This window comes from Triturus cristatus, chromosome 3_1 (genome assembly GCF_964204655.1).
Source record: "Triturus cristatus chromosome 3_1, aTriCri1.1, whole genome shotgun sequence".
Lineage (NCBI taxonomy): Eukaryota > Metazoa > Chordata > Amphibia > Caudata > Salamandridae > Triturus > Triturus cristatus.
The window spans coordinates 952,471,315-952,496,624 of NC_140583.1; the positions used below are offsets into that span (position 1 = coordinate 952,471,315).

At 46.4% G+C, this 25,310-nt stretch overlaps 1 protein-coding gene across 2 annotated transcripts in view; it reads left to right on the forward strand.

The window, feature by feature from the left end:
• Positions 1–25,310, forward strand: part of CACNB4 (calcium voltage-gated channel auxiliary subunit beta 4) — a 910,181-nt gene that overhangs the window by 524,831 nt on the left and 360,040 nt on the right. For both annotated transcript variants that reach the window (XM_085645539.1, XM_085645540.1), the window contains one exon: positions 24,643–24,765. In XM_085645539.1, coding sequence (XP_085501665.1) covers positions 24,643–24,765 — 123 coding nt within the window. The remainder of the gene's footprint in view (positions 1–24,642; positions 24,766–25,310) is intronic.

Sequence of the window (25,310 nt, forward strand, 5' to 3'; positions counted from 1 at the left end):
GAAATCCAGCCGACTTCTTGTCGAGACATGCCCGCCCGGCCACTGACTCGGAAGCTGCAGAAGCCGCGGCCATGGAGGAATATGTCAGAATGATCGTAGAAAGGTCACGGCCTCTACCAATCTCCCTAGAGAAAGTAGCGCGAGCCACCAAAGAGGACGACTGCCTACAGATCGCCATCCAGGCCGTCAGGCAACTGGAAGCCACTCCAAAGCCCATCGTCATTCCGCACGCCTGATGCCCAAGCAACGCTAAAGGCGCTCCATCAAGTCCGTAACGAACTGTCCGTATCTCAGGAAGGATGCCTCCTGAGAGGCCCCCGTCTGGTGCTGCCTGACCGTCTCACCCAACAGGCAGCCCTCCTGGCGCATGGCGCGCACCAAGGCATTGTAAAGTCAAAGAACCGCCTTCGGAGCAAACTCTGGTTCCCAGGCCTCGATAAAATAGTGGAAACCATCGTCCAGCGATGTCCGGTGTGTTTAGCGACCAGCCTACCCAACCCTCCGGCGCCAGTGATCACCGAGGAAGGACCGACGTCTCCATGGGTGCGAGCCAGCGCAGATTTTGGCAGTCTCCCCGGGGGGAAGTACATGTTGGTGGTGGTGGAGATCCTGTCCTCGACTGCCGCCTCCGAGGTAGTTCCCAAGCTGGAAAAGATAATTGCCACCCATGGCCTCATTAGGGAACTGCACACGGACAATGGTCCACCTTTCAATGGCGCCGAGTTAGCGGATTACCTGCAATTCCACCGTATCAAGCACCGACGCATAACCCCGAGGTGGCCTCAAGCTAACGGGGAAGTTGAGAGGCTAATGAGAACCCTAAACAAGACCATTCAGATCGCACTGGCGGACGGCCAAGGCATAGAGCTAGCCCTCTATCAATTCCTACGCGAATACAGGCTGACGCCCCACTGCACCACAGGGATTCCTCCAAGCCGCCTCTGTTTTGGCAGAACAGTCACAGACACCATCCCACACCATCCCATGTGGGCATCATCACCAACCCCGCCTAACCGGTCCATGGAACACAGAACAAAAACCAATTGCGAAGCATCCCGGAAGAGGAGAGCCGCCGACAGCCCAATCCAAGTTGGAGACCGAGTGCTTGTGAAAGACCGCCACTCAGGTGGAAAATTCCGCCTGCCTTTCGAGCTAGACCCTTGTACGGTCACGAACATCAACGGAACACTGATCACAGCGGTCAGGAATGGGGAAGAGGTCACAAGAAATGTATAATTTTTCAAGAAAGTCCCAGATGGAGGAGAAGAAGAATTTCCTGAGCCAGGAGGCTACCTCCCAGCGTCACCCCCAGGCCTTTGAAAAGCCACAGAAGAAGAGACAGCCACGGAAGAAGAGACTCTACGCAGAACAGAAATAACAGGGAGCACTTCGGCCACGCCGGCCACGGAGATCTGGAGTCGCAAGGAACACAGAGCCGCCCAGGCGTGGCGGATACAGACTGTTCTGAGGACATGTTTCAAACCCCTCCAGAAGGGCGCAGCCAGAGCAGGTACCATCTACGCCCCTGTCCGCAGCCATCCCAGAGGTACAGAGATTTTGTGGCCCGCTGTCGACTGCCGATGTGAAAGTAAGGTGTACCTCCAACAAGACCAAGTAAGACTGTTCTTTTTGTTTGTTCAGAAAAAAACCCGCAGAGACTGCGTTTGAGACTTTAAAGATATTTTGTCGCTAAGCCTCATGTTTGTAAGGTTTTTGTATTTGTGGGTGAAGGAGGAATGTAGTGTTTGCCTGAGTTGGACCCAGCCACTGTTACGGGGGTCCCAGGCGATAGGTAATGAGCCCCCCCTGAGCATGCGCACAGTGGACGTGCCCTACGTCCACACGGAAGGCACGTTCGCAAATGAATAAAGAGCCCGGAGCGCTGGGCGTGGGCAGGCCTTGATCTGACCATTAACAGAGTACACGTGTGGTGTGGTATAATTTATAGGCCCTAGGCCGCAACACGACAAGCCTGAACTGCTAAGCCAGGTCCTCCCTGGACCAGAAACAAGCATCCTGGGACCGGTTTCAAGGTAACACCCCTCATCAGCCCGGCTAGCTTGAATCTGGTTGCGTAGTGAGCACGGGACCCACGTCTGGGCATACCCTTCCCACTTATGGCAATAAATGCAAAAAGAACAGATGATGGACGGAATGCTGAATTAATCAAACATTCACCCCCAGTCACCGATATGGGTTCAATCCATTGTTTTGTTGCACACCACGCCATTCCAGTTTAATCCCAGCTGTATGCATATCAGTCTTGACCCTGTGCCCCGTGGGAACGGTCCAGCCCGAACTGCCAGGCCAGGTCCTCCCTGGACAAGATACAAGCATCCTGGGACCAGTTTCGGGCTAACACCCCTCATCAGCCAGGCTAGCTTGAATCTGGTGGTGTAGTAAGCACGGGGCCCACATCTGGGCATAACCTTCCCACTTAGGGTGAGAAATGCAAAAAGAACAGATGATGGACGGAATGCTGAATTAATCAAACATTCACCCCCAGTCATAGATCTGAGTTAAATCCATTGTTTTTTTGCACGCTATGCCATTCCAGTTTAGACCCAGCCGTATGCAAATCAGTCTTGACCCTGTGCCCCATGGAAACAGTCCAGCCTGAACTGCTAGGCCAGGTCTTCCCTGGACCAGAAACAAGCATCCTGGAACCGGTTTCAAGGTAACACCCCTCATCAGCCAGGCTAGCTTGAATCTGGTGGTGTAGCGAGCACGAGACTCATGTCTGGGTATACTCTTCCCACTTAGTGCGATAAATGCAAAAAGAACAGATGATGGACGGAATGCTGAATTAATCAAGCATTCACCCCCAGTCACAGATCTGGGTTAAATTAATTGTTTTTTGGTACGCTACGCCATTCCAGTTTATGTAAGTGTAGCACCCTGCAGTAACCAGAGCAACCTTACTGGTGATTTTAGGGGTTTATATAACCATAGAAAGCTCTCTAAGTAATAGCAAAGGAGAGCAGCCTTCAGGCTTAGTATAGGAGGAGTGCAAAGCAGGTAGTTTACCAGTATCTCTAATCCTTTAGTATAGGCTAAATGAAAATGAACCACACAGTGTACTTATAAAAATATGTATTTATTACAATCACTCACTAACACGGTACAATATCTCCTACCCGGAGATATACTCACAATGCCCACAATACTTGGACATAGAGCAACAGGTAGCACAAATACACAGTGGTCCCTAGAAGTGAGACCAGACCATTTATCGAAGGAGTAGGAAGTGAACCATGACCTAGGTCTAGACTGGAGCCAGGAGACTTAGAAGAGTCGAGGAACCAAGGAACCACCACAGGTGAGAGTTTAGGAACCCCCAATGGTCAGCTGAGAAGAAGATACCCAACCATATACTCAATAGGGATCAGCGCATCCGTCATGGTTGCAGTTTTACCATTTCATGCTGAAAGAGTCTGTTGGAATCCAGAAGTGAGTTTGAGTCGAAGAGTACCTGAAAGCAGAGGGGACAGAGTGCATGCCACACTGTGACGTCCAGGAGGCACGGAAGACAAAGGCCATTCCAGTTCAAATAAAACAAGTAAGATGAAGTGTCTTCAAGCTTGGGTTCACCGAATCAGAAGCTCGGCTCAGGCCACCGAGATGCTGAAGACAACAGAATCGGTCCATCCAAAAAACCGCATCGGCACAGGTCACTTATAGCGGGGACAGACTCGTCAATAGAGTCTCTAGATACGTCCCACTCTGTTGGCATGAGTTGGTCGTGATCACCGGGTGATTGAAGCAATGTGGCAACATGGTGCACAGGGGTTTTGTTGCTGGGCGTTCTATGAAGGATGCTGGCCTCAAATCAACAAGAGAGCAGCTCAGGCCTTGAGGGAACGCCGATCCACAACCTTTGTTGCAGATCCTTGTATGGTCCATTGGAGCCCCTGTTTGGCAAGCCAGTCGATCATGTTACAGTGCCAGCGGATGCATTGGAGTGACTCCTTCACTCCAAGGGAGATTCCTTTGGATGTCTGTAGATGTCCACTGGCCCGGGACGGTACCTGTATGGAGCACGGACACTGATGGTGAAGCGGGCTTGCAGGAAGACAAGATCAGGAGACATCTTGTTCTCGGTTGCGTTCTTGGTCCCAAAGCAAAAACAATGCAATCAGTTTGGCACGGTCAGCACGACTCAGCCAAGATGTCCAGATGGTCAAAGAAGAAGTGGAGTTGGATCTGCATCGAATCCCAAGACAAATCTAGGGACCCACCCACAGGTAAGCCCTAAGTAAGAAGGGGTCGGACAGTGGGGAGAATACTCGCATGTCCTTTGTCCAGTTTTGCACAAGAGCAGGGAGCCAACGGCTCCGTGATCTGGTTTGAACTGGAGTATGCACGGAGTACACCAAATGTGCCCTTCCAGCAGACTATGTGGCGCAGGCCAGCACCCCCACCTGGGCCCAATACACTAAGTCCTGTCTGGGAGGTGGTCACACCTCGCTGTGACAGGGAACCTATTGTCCTACCTTCCCCTGCTCTGGCTTGGCCCAGCAGCAGGAGGGCAGAATCGTGTCTGGGGCCGGCAACAGCGCTAGGTTGCTGTCAGGCTCTGTAAGATCGGTCCCTGAAGCAGAGAGAGCCTCCTGGAGGGGCCCTACCATGGATGGAATCATACCTCCAACACCGGATACGGTGATTCTAACATCTTTTTATTCCAAACATGTCCAGGTTCTTTTCAGCCAATTTAGAGCTGGTCCTCGCGTAATGACGCCTGGCCTCTCTGTATATCGTAATGGCGTATGCACTTACAACCCGGCAGAATGGACTCCGAAGGTTGTAGGGGTGTCCTGCTCATGCAGGTGCACCCTCACACTTAGAACCTAGCACCCTGACTTCAAAGACTGAAAGGTCTGCTAAAGAGGTGACTTATAGGTCTCAAGTGCAGTGAGTTTTAGATATAAGGAAACTTATATCTTCTATGAGTGGTGCATGCACCAACTCACACAGGCTGCAATGGCAGGCCTGTAGTGGTAGTTTGGATGATCCCCCATGGGTGGCATAATCCATTGGGGGACCCGTGGGATACCCATGCCCTAGGTACCTTAGTACCATTTACTAGGGACTTGCCTGGGTGCCCAAGTAGCCAAATAGGAAGATACCATAACCAATTTAGAGAGAAAGCACATTGATGGGGTTCCTGATTAGCAGGATCCCAGTCAGACTAGTCAGAAAACAGTTGAACACCAGCAAAAAGTGGGAGAGATCATGAAAGAAGATCCTACTTTCCTACAATAACCCACTGACAGCCCGCTTTTTAAATTAAAAAGAATGAATATCTATAAGTCCATAAGACCCTCCCATTAAGTGGGAGGGGCTATAAAAGAACATCAGCCCCAGAATGCTCCCTGTTTGGAATCTGTCCGCATACAAGGGTGTAGCTGCATGGGGTTGTTTGGGGTGTTACACCCTACTATCAATCAATCAATCAATAGTTCTTTATTCGGATGTTAAAAACACCATAAAAGCACATGTACACAATACAAAATCCCATTCATTTTTCATTTTAAAAAACAATTAAATCAATCAGAAAGAACATTTGATGAGGATAAAACAAAATAAAACAATCGTGTCACCTGGCAGATACACAACTTCTAGACGGACACAGTTTAGACTTGACCTTTGGTTAATCTTAGTCTCAGTGACACTTTGATAAAGTTCAGGATACAACACAGAGTCAATGGGTCAGCTGCCCTTTGTAAGAACAGTAATGCTGAGTGTGCCTGGGTCAATTTAGCCCTTTTCAGGATATCAATTAAAAAACCTCGCCTGGGTGTGGAATAATAAGAACAAAAAAGTACAAAATGAAGGGTGTCCTGCGGAGACCGATTGTCGCAGCCGCAGGCCCCCTTCTGCTCAATCGGTACCGTGTACCCTTGTGGGTCCGCCAATAAATAAGATAAAAGATTGAGCCTAAAACGGGTTATTAAAAATCTGTCCTGTGCATTATGCAATAAACAAAGATAGGGTTCCATACCCACTGTGGTCTCAATATGAGTGTGCAAGTTCACTGACCTTTTGGACCCTTCTTCCATCAGTCTGGTTGTGTTCCTTTGGGCCACAAACAGACTTTTTACCATTAGTTTATCCTGGGCTCTAATCACTGATGGATTGGTGAAGAGTTCTATGTGACCCAACTTCTCTAAAGTATCCATAACATATTTAAACCAGGGTATCTTCATGCATTTCTCTCTTCCTAGACAATCGCTCAAAATTAGTCTGCTTAACTTAGCTTCTGTATTTAACCAAATATTGAGCCACGCCAGGATCGGTCTGAGCTTGACCGTATCTTCAATGTATGGCCTCCCTAGCTCTCTATGGGCGATGATAGCTGGGGTACTCTGCGGGATTTTAAGTATAGACCGCAATATTTTGTTTTCCTCCCGCTGTAGTTGTGTGGTATTTACAAAGCCCCATACTTCAGCTCCATACAGAACTTTAGAACAACAGATGGAGTTATACAAATGCAATACTTGTTCAGGGGACCATCTACCTAGTCTACGCCCATAGTTGATCAATGCACCATTTGAGGATATCAGTTTCCCACATCTTTCTTCTACCAGGGATGTGAATTTTAGTCTCTCGTCAAACAATATCCCTAGGTAGGAGAAGAGTTGTACTCTTTCCAGTGTGTGAGACCCGATTCTATGTGTGAATGTGGGCCATGATTTTTTCCCTGCCCTCATCACAAATGATTTGCCCAAATTTACTGAGAGGTCTAGGGATCCCATGAACTTCACGAAGCCGTCGATTAAAATCTGTAAACTTTTCGGGGTGCGGGCTAACAATACGGCGTCATCAGCATACAGTAAGACTGGGATTTGACGCGTTCCAATTCTCGGGCAATCAGTATTTAAAGCAATCAAGGTCTGCTCTAGTTTATTAATGTAAAGGGAAAATAAAAAGGGCGCAAGAATGCACCCTTGTCTTACCCCACTTGAACACCCAAAAGCTTCAGTAAGGCCCCCTGCATTGTTGTAGCGTACCCTAGCTGTGGTGTCTCTGTGCAGCTCCCTAAGAATGATGATCAATCCCTGATCAATACCAAGTTGGGTCATCATTAGCCACAATTTCTCCCTATTTACATGATCAAAGGCAGCCGCCAAGTCCATGAATCCTAAATAAATGGATTTGTTACTTGTTATGGTGTACTTGGCGACTAGCATGTATAAATTAAGACATTGATCACTAGTGGATCTCCCAGATCTAAAACCATATTGAATGTCCGAGATAATATTGTTGTCCTCGGTCCATTCAATTAATCGGTTAAGGATTACCCTTCCCAAGATCTTGGCGGAGACATCGATCAGAGAAATGGGCCGGTAGCACTGGGGGTTATCCCTATTACCCTTCTTAAAGATGGTGATAATGATAGCCGTTGACCATGACCTTGGCAGACCAAACATGATTGCTGCATTTATTACCCTGGTCACTAGGGGGGCCCACAACTCCACATTGCTGATAAACAAGTCGGGGGGAACCCCATCGGGGCCAGGCGCCTTATTTTTTGATAATCCCTCAATTCCTATGGTGATTTCTGCTAAAGTGAACTCAACCCTCTGGGTCTGTAATGTAATATCTTCCACGGTGACAGAGGCCGTCTTCTCGTGATTGTACAGACTCTTGAAGTGTGCGACCCACTGCTCCGGGAGGATATTTGCACTAATTTCTGGTGTATTGCTTTCATGAAAGCAGGGTTTGTTGATAATACTCCAAAATTTAGAAAGATCCCTGGATTCAGCCGCTTCCCTTAGGTCAGCCCACACTTCCCCCTGTAGAACTAATTTCCTTCTTTTGGTTACAGCCTTGTATTTTGCTCTACACTCAGTGACCCTATCTTTATTCCTGGGCTTTTGTTTTAAACAACTTTTTAGCTCTCTGAGTGCACGAGAGCAATCACTATCGAACCATTTGGGTTGAGTTATGGTTCTTTTAACAGATCGTGTGGTTAAAAGCTTGTCCACCAAACTTGTAATCTTCCCGAAAGCACACAATAATTGAGGACCCTCGGTTGCTAGATCGAGACAATCTTCAATTAGTTGTTTCCCTTGGTCAATCAGATCTCTATAGAATACTGCACCCTCAATCTTGGCCCACCTGATCCGCCTTCCTTGATCTGTTGCCCTCTCAAGAACCCCGTCCATAGTGCCTATCTTGGCTACTACCTGATACTGTAATTTCAATATTATGGGGTTATGGTCGCTGAATGGGTTCCACTCTATTCCAACCGCTATAACCCTACGCTTAAGGGATCTAGACACCAAAAAATAGTCAATAATTGATGAGCACCCTCTACCTTTAAAGGTCGGGGGAAGGGAGCCATCACTTCCCATAGCCATCATGTCCATGGTATGTTCCATGTTGTGGCTAATCAGGAGGTTGCTCAATTCTCTGCCTGCTATCGTGTGGGCAAAATGGGGCCCCTTAACCGACGGGCAGCGCGACCAGTCTGAGTTTATGGGGAACAAAAAAGAGCATAAATGGATGTTTAAATCACCCATAATTATATAATGTGGGTACATTACTCCATTTGCTTGTGTGTAGTTCTTACTCAATAGGGTATCCAATGTTCCCACAAAATCCTCATCCTCATTTGCTTCACCCGGGTTATATATGTTAAGCAGTATCAGGCCAAGACCCTGCCCCTCGAACCTTACGGCCTGTATATTACGAGATGGGCTTAATATATTTGTCCACTTGCCTTTTATCCTTAAATCCACGTATAGGGATAAACCCCCCATGGCTCTCCCAGATCTTGATTTTAGGGCTGGGGTAAAAAAACATTTAAAACCCTGTATGTGATAAGGGCTATTTTCAGTTACCCAGGTTTCCTGGAGGCCTATTATCTCGAATTCGGTAATATATTCTCTCCACTCCTGGATATGAAACTTACTTGCCAGGCCGGCCGTGTTCCAGGAGATGACATTTAAACCACCCTCTGTCTTCCTTGACTGGTCCGTTTGTTGGGGAGTCGCTTGTAACCTGTCAAAATCCCCTATCACCCTTGACTCCTCACTTGTACCCTCCAAACCCTGGGGTGTCCCACCTTCATCTGATACCTTTACCACATTGTTAATTCCTGGCAAATCATCACAGGTGGCATGTAGCTGATCGGCTGAGTCAGCCTCTCTTATTTCTTGGGGCAATACCAACGGATCTAAGTAGATCGTTTGGCGGTTACCTTCTGTGGGAACAACCTGTACAATGGTCAGTTCGTCCACCCTATCTCCCAGCTTATTGACCTTACCCTCCTTGCATCTATGTTAGGGGTGGGCGGAATTTGCGGAATTAACCTTCGCAAATTATCGCGAGAATGTTTAAAATTATCGCAAACAAGCAGAAATATCGCAAAGATGCGGAAGTTTTTTTCCGGCATGTTCGCGAGATTTTCTGCATGGTTGCGGGTCGCCAACTTACCCATGTGGTTGCTTGCGGGCGCGGCCATCTTGTTTTGAGTTGTTCTCGCGGTGCATGATCGCGAGAAGAAAGACGTGATCGCGCGACGCATGACGTCACTGCGGGCGCGAACTGTCGCGAGACAGCGCAAATGGCTAAAAACAATACAACATCTCATGGAGAACGCGACCGGATCAAGAAAACTTGTCGGCGAACGCAGGGATTCAGGTAAGGCGATCGCGCGCGCGCGAGAATGTATCATTTTACAGCGCGAGCAAGAAACAAATTATCGCCAAGCTGCGGAAACCGGAATTTTTGACATTTTCGCGCTCTCCGCGGAACGCAAAAATGTCAAATTATCGCAATTTCCGCGAACGGAACGACATTTTTGCCCAGGCCTAATCTATGTACCATTGTCGATTCGGCGTAGGTTAGTCAGTCATTAGCTTCTAAGGACATGAGGGGTGCATACCTATTTTCCCACATAACCTGCTCGGCATCCCACAGCCTCAGCCTTTCTCCCTGACATTCCCGAGGTTCATGGGGTTTTATACGGGTTAACTCCCGTTGCCCACCCTCATGTTGACTTCCCGTATGTGGGACGTTTTGGCAGGGGTAGAAATAGTCTAGGGGTAACGGTTTTATGATTTTGCTGTTCACCCCTATATCCTCTCTGAGAATATGATTGACTACACTGCTATCCCTAAAGTTAATAATTATGCAATTTCCCGGGATGTCTTTATACCTATTTCCGAGCCAGTTCACCCTTCTCACTAAAAGAATCTCACCATCTTTCCCGTGTGGTAAGGGTTTATGGCAGCCCAACCAGTGGATAACCTTGTTCTTTAATTCCTGGTGGGACTCCTTCTGATCACCTTTAAGTTCCGGTGCCCCAGCCAAGATGACAGCTAGTGGGCATGCCTCTGGCGGTAAATTTACTGTAGGGAGGGAGACTGTAACAGCTGGCCTGGGTATGCTCATTGGTTGTAGGGTGACCTGATTCATGTGAGCTGTGCTTGGAGGGTTTGGGTGGTTCCTAGATGTCACATGTAAAGCTTGCCCTTGCACTTCCTTTTGTTGAGCTGTCCCCTTTAAATTTGTGGGCTTAGATTGCAACAATGTATGAGTCTCACATACTAGAGTCTGCATAACTTGTGCTTGATTAACCTCTGGGTTATTGAGTTGTCCCTCATTCGTATGGACACTATTGATTCCACTTACACTAGGGATGGGAACTGTTTCTGGGGTTGACCTAACTACCCTTTCCCTGCTTTTTATTTCATTAATTATCTTATCCAATCTACTGGTGAGTGGTCTGATCTGGTTGACTATAAAGGTTTCTAATTGAGATTGGAAATCTGCCATTATTTGAGCTAACCATAGTGGTGGGATTGAGTATTGTTTGGGCTCGTCATCCCTCCCTGACCCTATATTGGTCTCCATTGTTGGGGGGGGATTGCGACTTTTTAATTTAATCGGCCTACCTTTCGCAGGGCCGACTTTACGTTTCCTGCCTACCCCTGGTGGTAGACCCCTAGTGTGGGCCCCACTATCCCTCTCCGCAGTCCGCTGGGCACAAGGGAGATCCGAAACATTCATTGCTGTAGTTAGGAGGGGGGAAGAATCCGGGTTGTCACTCACTAATATTTGGGCCGGGGTTGGTGTGTCTAGTAGTGGTGTAAGGGATAAGCGTCTCTCCGTGCGTTCAATTTCGCTAGAAACCGCCCCTATAGCTTTTTGCAGCATTCGATCAATTGCCGTTGGTTGAATCTGTATTGGCAAAAAACCCTCTTCCGTGGGGGGCGGGTTTGGCTGCATAGTTTGCCTCAACTTTGATTTAGTTGAGCGGGTTCTAGCTGTACCTGCCATACTTCCGCTATCTTTTGGTGAAGCTACCAGGCAATCAAATCAGCTTAACACCCACCACTTACTTCACCCTACCCCTTGCCTGCGCCAACCATTAAAACCTTCTATTCCCCAGGTTATCACCAGCTCCTTTACTTAATATCTTTGACCCCTTCTAAACAAACCCACAGTACTAGAAAGGGCAGCTATGGCCTCAGGGGCTTGAAGTGTCCGTAATGTCAATCCAGCCACCTTGCCTCTGGGGTGCGCTGCCACCACGTTGACCCCAGTAAACAATATTGAGTCTCCAATCAGGGAAAATCCCAACTGAGTCTGTTCTGCCGCCGCAGTACTTACAGTTCTCAGCTTACGCGACGTGCGATGATCAGGCTTTGATTGTCAGACTTCCTTATTGCGAGAATGATGTTAGGGGGGCGGCCCAGCCCTGTCTCTTCCTGGCGATGACGGGCAAGGACGGGCCAGCCCTCGGCCCGGGCTTGGCCCGGGCCAAGCCCGCGCGCGTCCCGCGCTGCGGGAGGCGTGCAGCGAAGATGTAGGCAGGTGACGCCTGCCACTGACGTCACCTGCTAGCGCCGGGTGGGGGAGCCTGGGAGTTGAAGTTCACAGTTCTGCCACTGCCGTTGCCCTCACGGCGATCCCGATGGATTTTGGAGCGGTGTTCTCTCCGTGGAGTCAAGGACCTTCTGCCTGTGGGTTGAGAAATGCCGTTGCCCTCACGGCTCTGTGAGGGTATCACAGGTAGGCCCCCTTCAAATGCGTCCCTACTAATAAATGTATTTTCTGGTAAATAGTTGGGTACAGATGCTTTCAGTCGGGTTTGGTGAGGTGTATGTCAGATTTCACCAGGACATTTTTACACACACAGACAAAAAAGCGTACACACTTTCTTTATCTCTCGGTTTTGAAAGTCTTAAAAAATGTTGGTTATTTTAGAAAACATTGTGATTTCTCTCACTTAGTACCCCTACCAATCAACATTTCACTCCATTTTCACTGCCTCTCACGCACCCTGCTTGTGGTGTAATGCATTTTAATCTTATATTGTTGGAAAACCTAAAGCTCACACACACCCAATCTTCCTGACCAAGCTACGCTCCTGTCTGCATACAGCACCCTTACTCTGAGGAGTTATTTTCCTGGGTTTGGTGCAGGGTGCAGATTATTTAAAGTTTACTCTGTGCTTGGTAGATCCCTCTGCCACCCTGTCCCCAGAATAACCAGGGCTTTCCTCAAGGGTGGAGGGGTGAAAAGGTGGAAGCTGTCATCTCAGTTAAGTAGCTATCTATGTAAACATAGTAGGTATCTAGCAGACATCATGTAGTTTCCTTCAAACCGTCTGTGCTGACGTTGCCTCAAATCTCTTGAAGTAGACCAGGATGGTCTCGGGAACCCTCAATACCAAATATGTACGTTGCTTAGCAACAGTCTGCCAGTAACTGAACGGGGCCCTTAGAACGCATCTAAAGGACTTCACTGCACCAGATACAGTAGGTTCTGCTACGCTAGTTTGCAGGCTTGCACATTCTTTATAAGTATTGCAAAAAAGGATCAAATCAAGTGGAAGCGTTAGGCTGAAAATCACGTAAACCACGTATTTCCAGAGAGGAATAGCTTCTACCATTGTCAAAGCTCAAAAGCAGCGAACAATTTCAAACCTGTTCTAACTCTACCAGCCTTCCTCCCTGTAGAAAAGTCGTCCTTTTTGGCCTTATCACCCCCATTTTTTGACTGATGCTGGTGGTTACTGTCTTTGAAAGTGCCCTAGACTCGGCTAACCAGGGCCAGTGCTTTGTCCTCTAAAGGTATAAGGTAATTGGTAGAATTCTAATTGGCAAAGACAACCTACCTGTAAGTCCCTAGTATATCATGGGGCATGTAGGTTTAGAGACTCTAGTGGACTTAAGTGTGCACTGCTGTGGTGTCTGGTGTCATTTTAAGGACAGGCGTGCCTTGCAGGCTGGTTATAAAATAAAACTATGTCCAAATTAAACTTTGGAATGAAAAGTACTTCTAAATTCCCAAACTACCTTGTTATAACTTATAAGCCATCCCTAAGGTCTTCCCTAGGTATCCCAATGGTAGGGTGCATTGTCACTGCAGGGACAATCTAAAATATGTTTTATATGCCCTGGTGGGGAAACTCAGACAATGTCATTTTTCCCTATTGTAGTGCTGGTGGCCCCATAGCCTACTGTGGGAAGGCTTTATTAAACTTAATAAAGTCTTACTTTTCATTGGAGCTAGCTAGCAATTTCACTCAAAGTATCAAAATAATGGTTACAATAAATCCAACAATTTGCCAAGTTTGGCTTTATTATAACCATTACAGGAAAGTAGTTTTAGAACTTACTGTCCTGAAATTACCTAAAGCAGCACTGTATCAGCCTCTTATGATTGGTCAGCCTTTGATAGCCTGAGCCAGGCTATTCCCAGAGTAGCTGTTAGGTGTCCTGGCGCTGAAACAATACAGTCATTTGGTGTGAGGAGATTTGCTTCACAGGACCCAGGCCAGCCTCCACTTCATTGATCCCCAGCCAGGTGAGCCACCTCCCTGATAAGATTACGAGAGGGGCTAGAAGGGGAGTATAGTCAGATGGTAGCCACACCCTTATGTTGGGTTACACAGACACACACAACAAGGAGAGATTTTCTTCATTTCGATTTTTGGCAAAACAGTGCATTTTGGGTCAAAAGCATGTCACACTTCGCAGGGGAAGGGAACTTTACCCCAATTTGTTGGGGTGTACCCCCCCCCCCCCGCCAGCCCATAATAGAGGATAAATATGGGAGAGCTGTAGGAGCTTCTCAGAACACTGCCTGGAACAACAGAAGAAGGACGGCCTTGCTTGACCCTTGGACTGTACCACAGAAGACTTGCACGCAGGACTGCACTGGCTGGACTCACAAGGCTCCATAAAGAAAGGACTGTGCCTGTCTCAAAGGAAAAGGAGTGGACTCCCTGATCAGCAACAGATGGAAAACAGCTGGAAGAAGTCACATGCAAAGCCAAAGAGAGGCTCACCTGAGATGACCAGTGGCAACTGGATCTTTACTAGACTGTGTGGGTTAATTGTGAAAAATTGAGTCCTAGCTACTAAGAGGCAATCCAGAGTCTCCAAACCCTTGTCTGGAGCTACTGGACCCTTATTTTCCCCAAAGGTTGGAATCTTTCTGCAAAGTTTTTCAGAAAAGCTCGAGGAGGAGACTGGCTCGAGGTTGAGAGTCAAGACGCTGTCATCGATTCGGGAATCGGCCTGAACGCTCTGGTTTGTTATGTGGAATTCTCTGGTGCTCCTCGCCATCCATGTCAAGGACAAAGACTTCCAGAGGCTCACCGAGACATGGCGCAGCTGCAGGCTGTCATCGTTGAAGAACCTCCATGTAACTGCTGGTTGTGAGGAAAGTCGTAATAAGCTTGATAGTGCCCCACAGCACCACTAAGCATATTGTATCCCTCAGACCGCTGCAGGACAGGCAAGCAAAGAAGTTGCAGCAGTGCAATGGCAGTCTGACCGCCAAAGTCGTATTAGGGCGGTTGGACCACCAGTGCGGCAGTAGCTGGACCACCACAGCCACACCCCCACAAATCAGGCGATCTTCAGACCTCCAGACTTGTAATCAGCTCCTAACTCAGAAGGTAAACTTTTGACCTGTTACCTAGCAATCAACCCTGTCTAACCCACGCCTCATCGTGGTTGGCTTACAACTTGACTTTTGCCCGGTCCAGCTCAATAGCCGTGAGTGGCGCTTAAAGCTTTTTGGTGCTGGAATGCACATTTTTTATTTATATTTAAAAATTCATATCTCCCTTTCCGCACCTTGGATGTTTGTTGTTTTGGTGTTGGTTTAAAGATTCAAATATTAACTATCTTTATTATGTTGGGTCTTTTACTTATTTGCTGTTTTGGTGATATTAAATGCTTTACACATACCTGTCTCCTAAGGTAAGGCTGACTGCTCGTCTGCCAAGCTACCAAGGATCGAGCAAGAATTAATTTATTGAGACTTGGCTGGACCTATTACTGATTGTGGTATTATTAATACCTGAAGGTGAATACCCCCGCCTACTAATAATCCGCATTCCTACACTCCCCCAATTCTTTTACCATGGAGCTGCGTCAATACCATTTAAGGAGCTCCCTCCCTGCAGCCCTGAAACAGTTCTCTAACTTGCCAGATTCTCTCTATGTTGTCTCTCCTGTCCCTGAATGTGATGACCATAACCAAAGGGAACCAGACCTAGAGCACAGAGCACAGGGCATTCTCACCCACAATGACTCCCTAGTCATGGTTTTAGAGTAACCAGGCCTTCATTTGTGCTGACGATTACAGGCAGTGGACACTGACACTCCTTTTTTGCTTAGAGACTTATTTTTCTTCAACAGACTCGAACCAAGCAAGCACAAGAAGGAGAGCGAGAAAGGCAGATAAAGGAGAAAGAAGAATAAAATGAACACTAGAGAAAACAGCGAAAAAGAAAAAAAAGTAGTGATGAAAAATAAAATGCAGGACCGAGATAAAGAGGAATGCAGTATAGAGTTGAGAACGAAAGAGTTATAAGTTCACCCAGCCTTGGCATTTGGTAACCCTGGCATTCAGCCATGCCAGCAGAGTGCTCCTACTGAAAACATTTGGCTGCTACACTTATCATATTTTTTTACAAATTAAGTCCTGGGAGTACCTAAGAGTAAAATTAGAGCTTGCGTCAGGGCACCTCAGCCCAGTATTAGTAGGGTTTTTTTCCCAAAAGAGGCCTTGCTCTACTTTTCAAGGCCCCTGATGCAACTCTCCTTGAAGTATAGACAGCATGTAAGGTTCTTTTCAGGGATACTGAGTTTCTAGCTCAGACCATCTCCCTCGCCGACAGCATTTCCAGGACTATCTCACTTCCTCTGAAAGCATCCTCATCCTTCATCACGCTAATAATGCACTTCAAGAGAACATTGGTTGGATACTCCATTCTTTTCTTCCTGGTCGTCCACATCCAAAGCCCCGTAGGAAAGCGGCGTCCTTTAACAGAGCTGAAGGGTGCCAATCTTAGTACAGTTCATCATTTAAAGATGGACATCCTACTACAGATACACCTGCATGTTCTCAAAGAGGTGTACATGACAACACATAACCTGTAGGACATATGTAATCTATAGCAACACAAAGAGATTATTGGTTGAATGCTGAACATGTATCATCAGTCACAGGTATGGGTTTAATCCAAAACATTTTTGCTCAGCATGCCACCCCAGTTTGGACCCAACCATATGCAAATCAGTCTTGACCATGCTCCCCATGGGAACAGTCCAGCACGAACTGCCAGGAAAGGTCCCCCCATGACAGGAAAACAAGCATCCTGGGACCGGCTTCAGGGTATCACCCCTCATCAGCCTGGCTAGCTTGAATTCAGTGGCATAGCAAGCAAGGGACCCTTGTCTGGGCATACCCTAGCCACTTAGGGCAACTACAGCAACACAAAAAGATGATGGACAGAATGCTGAACATTGTCAAACATTCACCTCCAGATCTGGGTTAAATCTTTTATTTTTTGCTCATCGTGCCTCCCCAGTTTGGACCAAGTCATTTCCAAATCAGTCCCCATGGGAACAGTCCAGCTCGAACTGTTAAGCCAGATCCATCCTGGACCGGAAAAAAAGCATCCTGGGACTCGTCATGATACTGGATTCAAGCTATCTTGGCTGATATGGGGTGATACTCCAAAACTGGACCTAAGATACTTGTTTTTGGTACAGGGAAGACCTGACCTCGCAGTTCGGGCATAATATTGACATCTTTTGCTCTTAAAGATAGGCTGGGAGCCAAAAAAGCATATCTTTTAAATATTATGCTGCTAGTCCTATATTGCACTTAAAGGGTTATTGCTGTGAATTAGAGACCATTTTAGAAGAATTATTCAGGAATACTTTAAATAATTGGGACCAAATAATTAATGTTAGAACACGTTTTTCTAAAGATATTGGTTAAAAAGCATACGCTTTACATTCAGTTCTGAATAGAATCTTGTGAAATAATCAAGCATGTCAGAGTCTGGAACAGAACACAAGATAATTATTTCTCTGCAGTAGCAAATCATTTATCTGCAATTAGGAATACTGTGCCACCCCCTTAGGACTGCTTCTAGGGCTTCATGGACTGAGGATCCGCCAGATCACTCAGCTCCCCCTAACCCTGATAACAGACCGCTTTCCGCAGATAATGGGAATTTTCCCTTTACTCTGTATAACAGCCCAACCGTTTGACATTTCAGATTGAGAACTTCTAATGGTAGACAGCCCAGGAGAGTCAAAAATAAATGTTGAAGGGACGATTGCTCTACATTATAAATTAATAGGCTTGGGTTTTCTTTTCCCTCGGATATTCCTGTGAAGTTCATATAGCTGTTAATGAATCGCATTCACAAGAAGCTGTGAAGTCGAATTCACTCCTTAAAACCATCTAAGGAAAGGTGAGGTACATTTACACAGGTGCACATTTTACACCACTACTTGCACCGATCAAATGGTGGAAAAAATCATTTGTACTGACCACCCAGAAAAAATCACAAATGTATGTAATTTAGCTCCTCAATGGTAAAAACAAAGTGATTACTAGAAGTAGCATTGTAGAACGCCAGTAAATCCTTACGATTGTAAATACCTAAGCATGTTCGATAAACATGCTAACAATGCCACTTGTCGTTGAAATTAAAAATGAAATCGATCAGAATGTTGGATTATGTATCATTCTCTGAAGTGGCAGGTGGTGCTCTAAAAAGTGCATGCTAGGAGTGTCATCTACGTAATAGTGTCCAATTTGGATACGTTGACGGCCAAATATCAAAGGCATGTGCCCACATAAGGGGACATACTTGTGCATAAAAATGATTTGATCCCCCAATTCGCTTCCAGTTCCCAATAATAAATGCAGAAAGAGGTATTATGCCAGTATGGTGAATTGAGTAGTCTTAAACGAAGGGGGAGGGAGGAAGTTAGAAAGCACACCATCCATGAGGTAATGATAGTGGAACATGTGGTGAACACTTCAAACTCCTAGGTTTTTTGAAATTTGCATATACCCCGCACTGGGCCCTACTCCAAACTGTCATATGTCACTTCCTTACATATCTTCAATAAAGCTAGCCAATAAGCGTTGTGTTCTTTTACTTTGTGGTTGATGTTGGCCAAAGTTTATTTGCATAACATATGAAATACTCCTTACAAATACATTGCCATGGTAATACTTGCTGTAACTGGCCATAAATCAGCGTCACAGACTGTTATAATTCATGGTCATAAATCATTCTGCTAATAATACCAGTTCATAAATCAGCAGCCTGACAGTTCATTATCAGTCCCTTTTCTGTGGCCATAAATCATTTTGCCGTATTCATAAATCACATGAAATGTCTTGCTTCCGTGGCTGACAGGTCGTAAGTCATACATGCCATTTTTTATGGGGTCATAAAGTTCTCTGTTGGTTTTCACGCCACTTGCATGGGGGAGTAGCCTCTCCCTGGAGTTAGGACCCTCCCTTTTATACCCTGGTGCCCAGTCACTAGAAGGGGGTAGAAGCTTCTGGAAGGGTCTAGGGGTTTTTGGGGTGTTCCCTGCCTTCTTGACCTGGCTCCTGGCTCACTACAGTGACAAAGGCCGGGTCGTTAAGTCTATTGTGGGGCAGCCGGGCCCAGCCTATTCATGTGTTATGGTGTGAATCACCACTCCCTCCTCACAGCCCAGAAAGGCTATCAGCATGCAGATGGGAGGGGGGGAGTCTGCAGTGCACAAACTAAGTGCAGGCAGGAAAATGTCCACTTTCTAAAAGTGGGTTTTCTCAAGTAGTAGTGCCCAAACCCCATATATCACTAGAAAGGGTTCCCCATTACGATTCCAACTATACCAAACATGACCTACCTATTAGGCCCCAGTCAGAAGTTATCCCATGGGGGGGTTCCCAATTTTAGCCTATGGAGGGGTAGGCCTCACTGCGGTAGCAGGGGCCTGTGGCAGACATGCCAGTGTCACCATGTTTTTAGGGGAGAGCACCTGCACCTTAGCACGGTTTAGCAGTGGTAAGGTGCCCAGAGTCCTAAATCCAACAAAAATGTGAGGTCAAGTGGAAGGCAAAAAGGGCAAAAATGTAGGGAGAAACCACCCTAAGGGTGTCAGGTCCAACACGCCCAAAAAGGATACAAGCAAGGCCATGCCCCATGCCGACACAAGGCACAAGGATTTAAAGGGGTGGGTCGCCGGGACGAGTGCTGAGTTCCCAGTCTCAGTGAATTCTGTGTCATTTTATTCCCCATCTCAGTGTATTCTGTAAATGGCATTGTGTTCCCAGTTTCGGTGTACTCTACATCACTGTTTTCCCAGTCTCAGGGTATCCTGTAAGTGTCACTGTGTTCCCAGTCTTAGTGTATTCTGTGTCATTGTATTCACTGTCTTGGTGTCATTGTTTATCCTGCCTCTGTGTCAGTGTAGTCCGTCTCTCAGTGTCACTGTCTTCTCTGCCCCATTGTAGTCACCATTCTCCGTTCATTCCCTCTCTCAGTGCCAGTGTATTCACTGTCTCAGTGTATCCTGTAAGCGTCACTGTATTCCCAGTCTCAATGTATTCTGTGTCATTGTATTCCCCATCTCAGTGTATTCTGTAAGTGGCATTGCATTCCCAGTCTCAGTGTATTCTGTGTCATTGTATTCCCAGAGTCAGTGTATCCTGTAAGTGTCACTATGTTCCCAGTCTCAGTGAATTCTTTGTAATTGTATTCCCTGTAGTGGTGTATTCCCTGTCGTGGCCTCAGTGTGCTCTTTGTCACTTTGTCATCGTATTCCCTGTCTCAGTGTATTCTGTAAGTGGCATTGCATTCCCAGTCTCGGTGTATTTTACGTCACTGTATTCCCAGTCTCAGTGAATCCTGCAAGTGTCGCTATATTCCCAGTCTCAGTGTATTCTCTGTCATTGTATTCATATTTTAGTGTATTCTGTAAATGGCATTGTATTCCCAGTTTCGGTGTACTCTATGTCACTGTTTTCCTAGTCTCGGGGTATCCTGTGTCACTATATTCCCAGTCTCAATGTATTCTGTGTAATAGTATTCCCCATCGCAGTGTATTCTGTAAATGGCATTGTATTCCCAGTTTCGGTGTACTCTACCTAAGTGTTTTCCCAGTCTCACGGTATCCTGTAAATGTCACTATATTCCCAGTCTCAGTGAATTCTGTGTCATTGTATTCCCTATAGCGGTGTATTCCCTGTCTCGGCCTTAGTGTGCTCTCTGTCACATTGTCATCGTATTCCCCCGCCTCACTGTATTCTGTAAGTGACATTGCATTCCCAGTCTCGGTGTATTCTACGTCACTGTATTCCCAGTCTCAGTGAATCCTGCAAGTGTCGCTATATTCCCAGTCTCAGTGTATTCTGTGTCATTGTATTCCCCATCTCAGTGTATTCTGTAAGTGACATTACATTCCCAGTCTCGGTGTATTCTACGTCACTGTATTCCCAGTCTCAGTGAATCCTGCAAGTGACGCTATATTCCCAGTCTCAGTGTATTCTGTGTCATTGTATTCCCCATCTCAGTGTATTCTGTAAGTGACATTACATTCCCAGTCTCGGTGTATTCTACGTCACTGTATTCCCAGTCTCAGTGAATCCTGCAAGTGTCGCTATATTCCCGGTCTCAGTGTATTCTGTGTCATTGTATTCCCATTTTAGTGTATTCTGTAAATGGCATTGTATTCCCAGTTTTGGTGTACTCTATGTCACTGTTTTCCTAGTCTCAGGATATCCTGTGTCACTATATTCCCAGAATCAATGTATTCTGTGTTATTGTATTCCCCATCGCAGTGTATTCTGTAAATGGCATTGTATTCCCAGTTTCGGTGTACTCTACGTAAGTGTTTTCCCAGTCTCACGGTATCCTGTAAATGTCACTATATTCCCAGTTTTAGTGTATTCTGTGTCATTGTATTCACTGTCTTGGTGTCATTGTTTATCCTGCCTCTGTGTCAGTGTAGTCCGTCTCTCAGTGTCACTGTCTTCTCTGCCCCATTGTATTCACCGTTCTCCGTTTATTCCCTCTCTCAGTGCCAGTGTATTCCCTGCCTCAGTATCAATGTATTCCCGGTCTTAGTGCTGACATGTCTCCTGTCTCGGTGTTGGCGTGTTCTTTCTCTTTGCCACCTTATTTCATGTCTCAGTGTCAGTTAATTCACTGTCTCAAGTCAGTGTATTCCCATTGCCATTGTCTGCATTCCCTGTCTCAGTGTATTCCTTGTCTCAGTGCCACTGTATTCCCTGACTAAGTGTCAGTATATTCTCTGTCTCGTAGTCCCTGTCTCAGTGTCAATGTGTCTCCTGCCTCATTATATTCCCTGTCTCAGTGTAAGTGTTCTCCTTGTCTCAGTGTATCCCCACTCTCATTGGTTTTCTTGTCCCTCTGTATTCCTCTGTGTTCCCTCCCTCATCATCACTGCATTCCCTGCCTCACTGTGTTCCCCGTGTCACTGTACCCCCTGTCTCAGTGTCCGTTTATTCCATGCCTCACTACATTGTCCTTCCCATTCAATTTTAACTTGACTCAGTGTCAGTTTATTCCCTGTCTTGGTGTCAGTGTATCTGTTGTCCCAGTGTCAATGTATTCCCTGGGTCGGTGTATTCCCTATCCCCACATATTGCCTGACTCGGTGTCAGTTTCTTCCTTGCGTCAGTGTATTCTGTAGTTCAGTGCACGTGTATTCCTCTTTCCTGTGTCACTGTATTTACTGCCCCAGTGTCAATGCAGTCCCTGTTTCAGTATCATTGATCTCTGTGCGCCTCTGTTTTCTCTGTCTCTGTGCCAGTGTATTTCCATTTCCTGTGTCACTGAATTTGGTGTCTCAGTCTCAATGTTCCTCATGTCTCAGTGTGAGTGTGGTCCATGTGTGCTTTCCATGTCTCAGTGTCAGTGTGTTCCCTGTGTCTGTGTTTTCCCTGTCCCAGTGTCAGTCTATTTCCTGTGTCTTTGTGTTCCCTGTCTCAGCATCCATGTATTCCCTGTGTCTGTGGGTTGCCTGTCTCAGCATCAGCGTTTATTCCTATGTATGTCTTTCCCTGTCTTTGTATTTGTATTCCTTGTGGCTGTGTCCTCCCTTGCTCAGTGTCAGTGTATTCCTTGTGTCTTTGTATACCCTGTGTTAGTCTCTGTGTATTCCTTGTGTCTTTGTTCTCCCTCTCTCAGTGTCAGTGTATTCCTTGTGTCTGTGTTTTCTCTGCCTCAAAGTCAGTCTATTTCCTGTGTCTGTGCTATCCCTGTCTCAGCGTCAGTGCATTCCTTGCGTTTGTGTTTTCTCTACCTCAGTGTCAATGTATTCCCTGTATCTGTGCTTTCCCTGTCTCAATGGCAATATATTCCCTGTGTCTTTGTTTTCCCTGTCTCAGTGTCAGTGAATTATCGGTGTCTGTGTTCTCCCAATCTCCGTTTTAGCGTATTTGCTATGTCTGTGCTTTTCCTGTCTCTGTGGCAGTGTATTCCCTGTGTCTGTGTTTTCTCTGTCTTAGTATCAGTGTGCTCCCTGTCTCTTCTGTCAGTGTATTCGCAGTACCAGTCTCGGTTTATTCTGTACCTCTGTGTTGGTGTGTTCCCTGTCTCAGTGTTAATGGGTGTGTATTTGCTGTATCACTGTAACTGTTTTCCCTGTCTCTGTATTATCTGTGTCTGTGTTCTCCCTGTCTCAATGTTAGTGTATTCACTGTGTCTGTGCTTTGCCTGTCTCTGTGGCAGTGGATTCCCTGTGCCCGTGCTTTCCTTATCTCATTGGCAGTGTATTCCGTGTGTGCGTTCTCTCTGTCTAAGTGTCAGTGTATTTCCTATGTCCGTTTATTTCCTGTCTCAGTGTCAGTGTATTCCCGGTAAATGTGTTTTCCCTGTCTCAGTGTTAGTGTGCTCCCTGTCTGTTTTCCCTGTCTTGGTGTCGGTGTATTCCCTGTATCTGTGTTTTCCCTGTCGCAGCATCAGTGTATTCCCAGTGCCTTTGTTTTCCTTGTATCACTGGCAGTGTATTCTGTGTGTGTTTTTCATGTCTTAGTGGCAGTGTATTCTGTGTGTGCGTGTTCTCTCTTCTAAGTGTCAGCGTATTTTCTATATCTGTGTTTTTCCTATCTCTGTGTCAGTGTGCCCCCTGTGTGTTTTCCTGTCTCAGTGTCATTGTGCTCCCTGTCTCGGTCCCTAGGGGCAGTTCCAAAAAAAACCTGGTCTTAACCGGGTGAAACGAGGGAAATTAGGAATTTCTCCTTGTTTTTGCTGTTTCTACATAGAAAGAGCAAATTGCCACTAGAGATTGTTCGTTCCTGCACTTAAACAGTCATTAAATAATGACGAGTTACAACGAATATATGACGTTGCAATGCATGCATTTACAACGCATGCCTTTACAACGACCGTGTTGTTACCACGCTTACCATTACAACGCAAGTCATTATAACGACTTGCTGTAGGGGGCGGTGTAGTTTGGAATAGTTAATTTACTATTCCAGCTCCAGTCTGTGCAACAGTAGGGAAGGTGTTGGTTTGCAAATCCAACACCTAAAGCCCCTTACAGCAAGCTGTTGTAATGTATGCGTAGTAAAAGCGTGGTCGTTGTACTGACCGCGTTGTAATGATACCGCGTTGTATGCTGTTTCCTGTTGCAACTTCTGTGTGTGCTGCACAAAGCAACACACATAGAAGTAACAAATCGCCTTTCGAGATTGTTTATGTGCAGGAAGGCACTGGTGTAACACAGGCCCCATAGCCCCCATCGTGCAGGGAGGCCCCCGAGTTGCAGCGGGCATCCTCAGAACAGTACTTTGGCCTGAGAGTTCCTGATTAAATCCAGAGTGGGGCCCATCCATGTACCTTGCCGGGGGGGCCTTCCAGTTTCATTACCCCACTGCAGGAAGGGACACCTTACTGCACATGAACAATCATTCTCTACAACGCAGACAGCCTTGCACTATGGTCCAAGACTGCCTATGTTGGCGCTAGGCATCTAGATTTTGCACCAGCGCTAGGGGAAACGCAGGGGTGCGCTGCATTTCTGTGAATACGGTGCATCGTTGCATTTTTAAACTGACTGAGCGCGGCGTTAGCAATTTTGGATCTACAGCACATTCAGTTTATTGTGAATATGCCCCCACGTTTTTTGGTTACAAGATGATCCCTTTCAACTTTGACACTATTTAGTTGGAAGCGCTGAACTGTACATTTGGTATTATAATTATCAGATCTACCCCTTCCTTTTCCTCTTTCACAAATAAATATTAATGTGAAATCGGGCTGTTGTTCTATATTTGCATAAAATCTGTATAAATGAACTTCCTGTATCTCATTCTCTCCCTTTCTGTCCCCAGTCTAAACCTGTAGCCTTCGCCGTGAAGACCAATGTGAGTTACTGCGGGGCTCTAGACGAAGATGTTCCTGTACCCAGCACCGCCATCTCCTTCGATGCCAAGGACTTTTTGCACATTAAAGAGGTAAATACCGGATGTGATGTTCCTTACAGCTGCCAACGCGTATACCTTGGCGATCAGGCCAGAGTCTACCAAGGCTAAAAGGGAAGCTGACCGGCTGCCAACCGAGGGGGCGCTCATTTCATTAGCAGTGCCAGCCAGATGTATTCATCCTTATCATTGGTTAACACCGAGGGGCCGCGGCCTGTGCTATTAAAAACTCTGTTGCTCACTCTTTGTCACTCCTCAGAAGTACAATCGCATCCCAACCCTATCTTGCCAAGCAGAGCCTGGCTGTTGTCAGGTTGCATTAAACAGTGCAGCGCATTCCTTCCAATTATTTCCCTACTCTCTTGCCCTGTCAGCATTTCTGCTTCCGGAACGGTTTTGCAAGGTAAATCTGGTTAAACTGCCCCAACAATAGGGAGAGGAGAGCCCGCTGTCAATGAAAGTGGAGAATTGTATTTTTTGCAGTGCAACCTTGTGGAAAAAATGTGCGTTGGGGAACCTGACAAAGAAAAGATCTATTAAAAATGTGGGTACAGAATACAGCATCATGATTGTGTTAT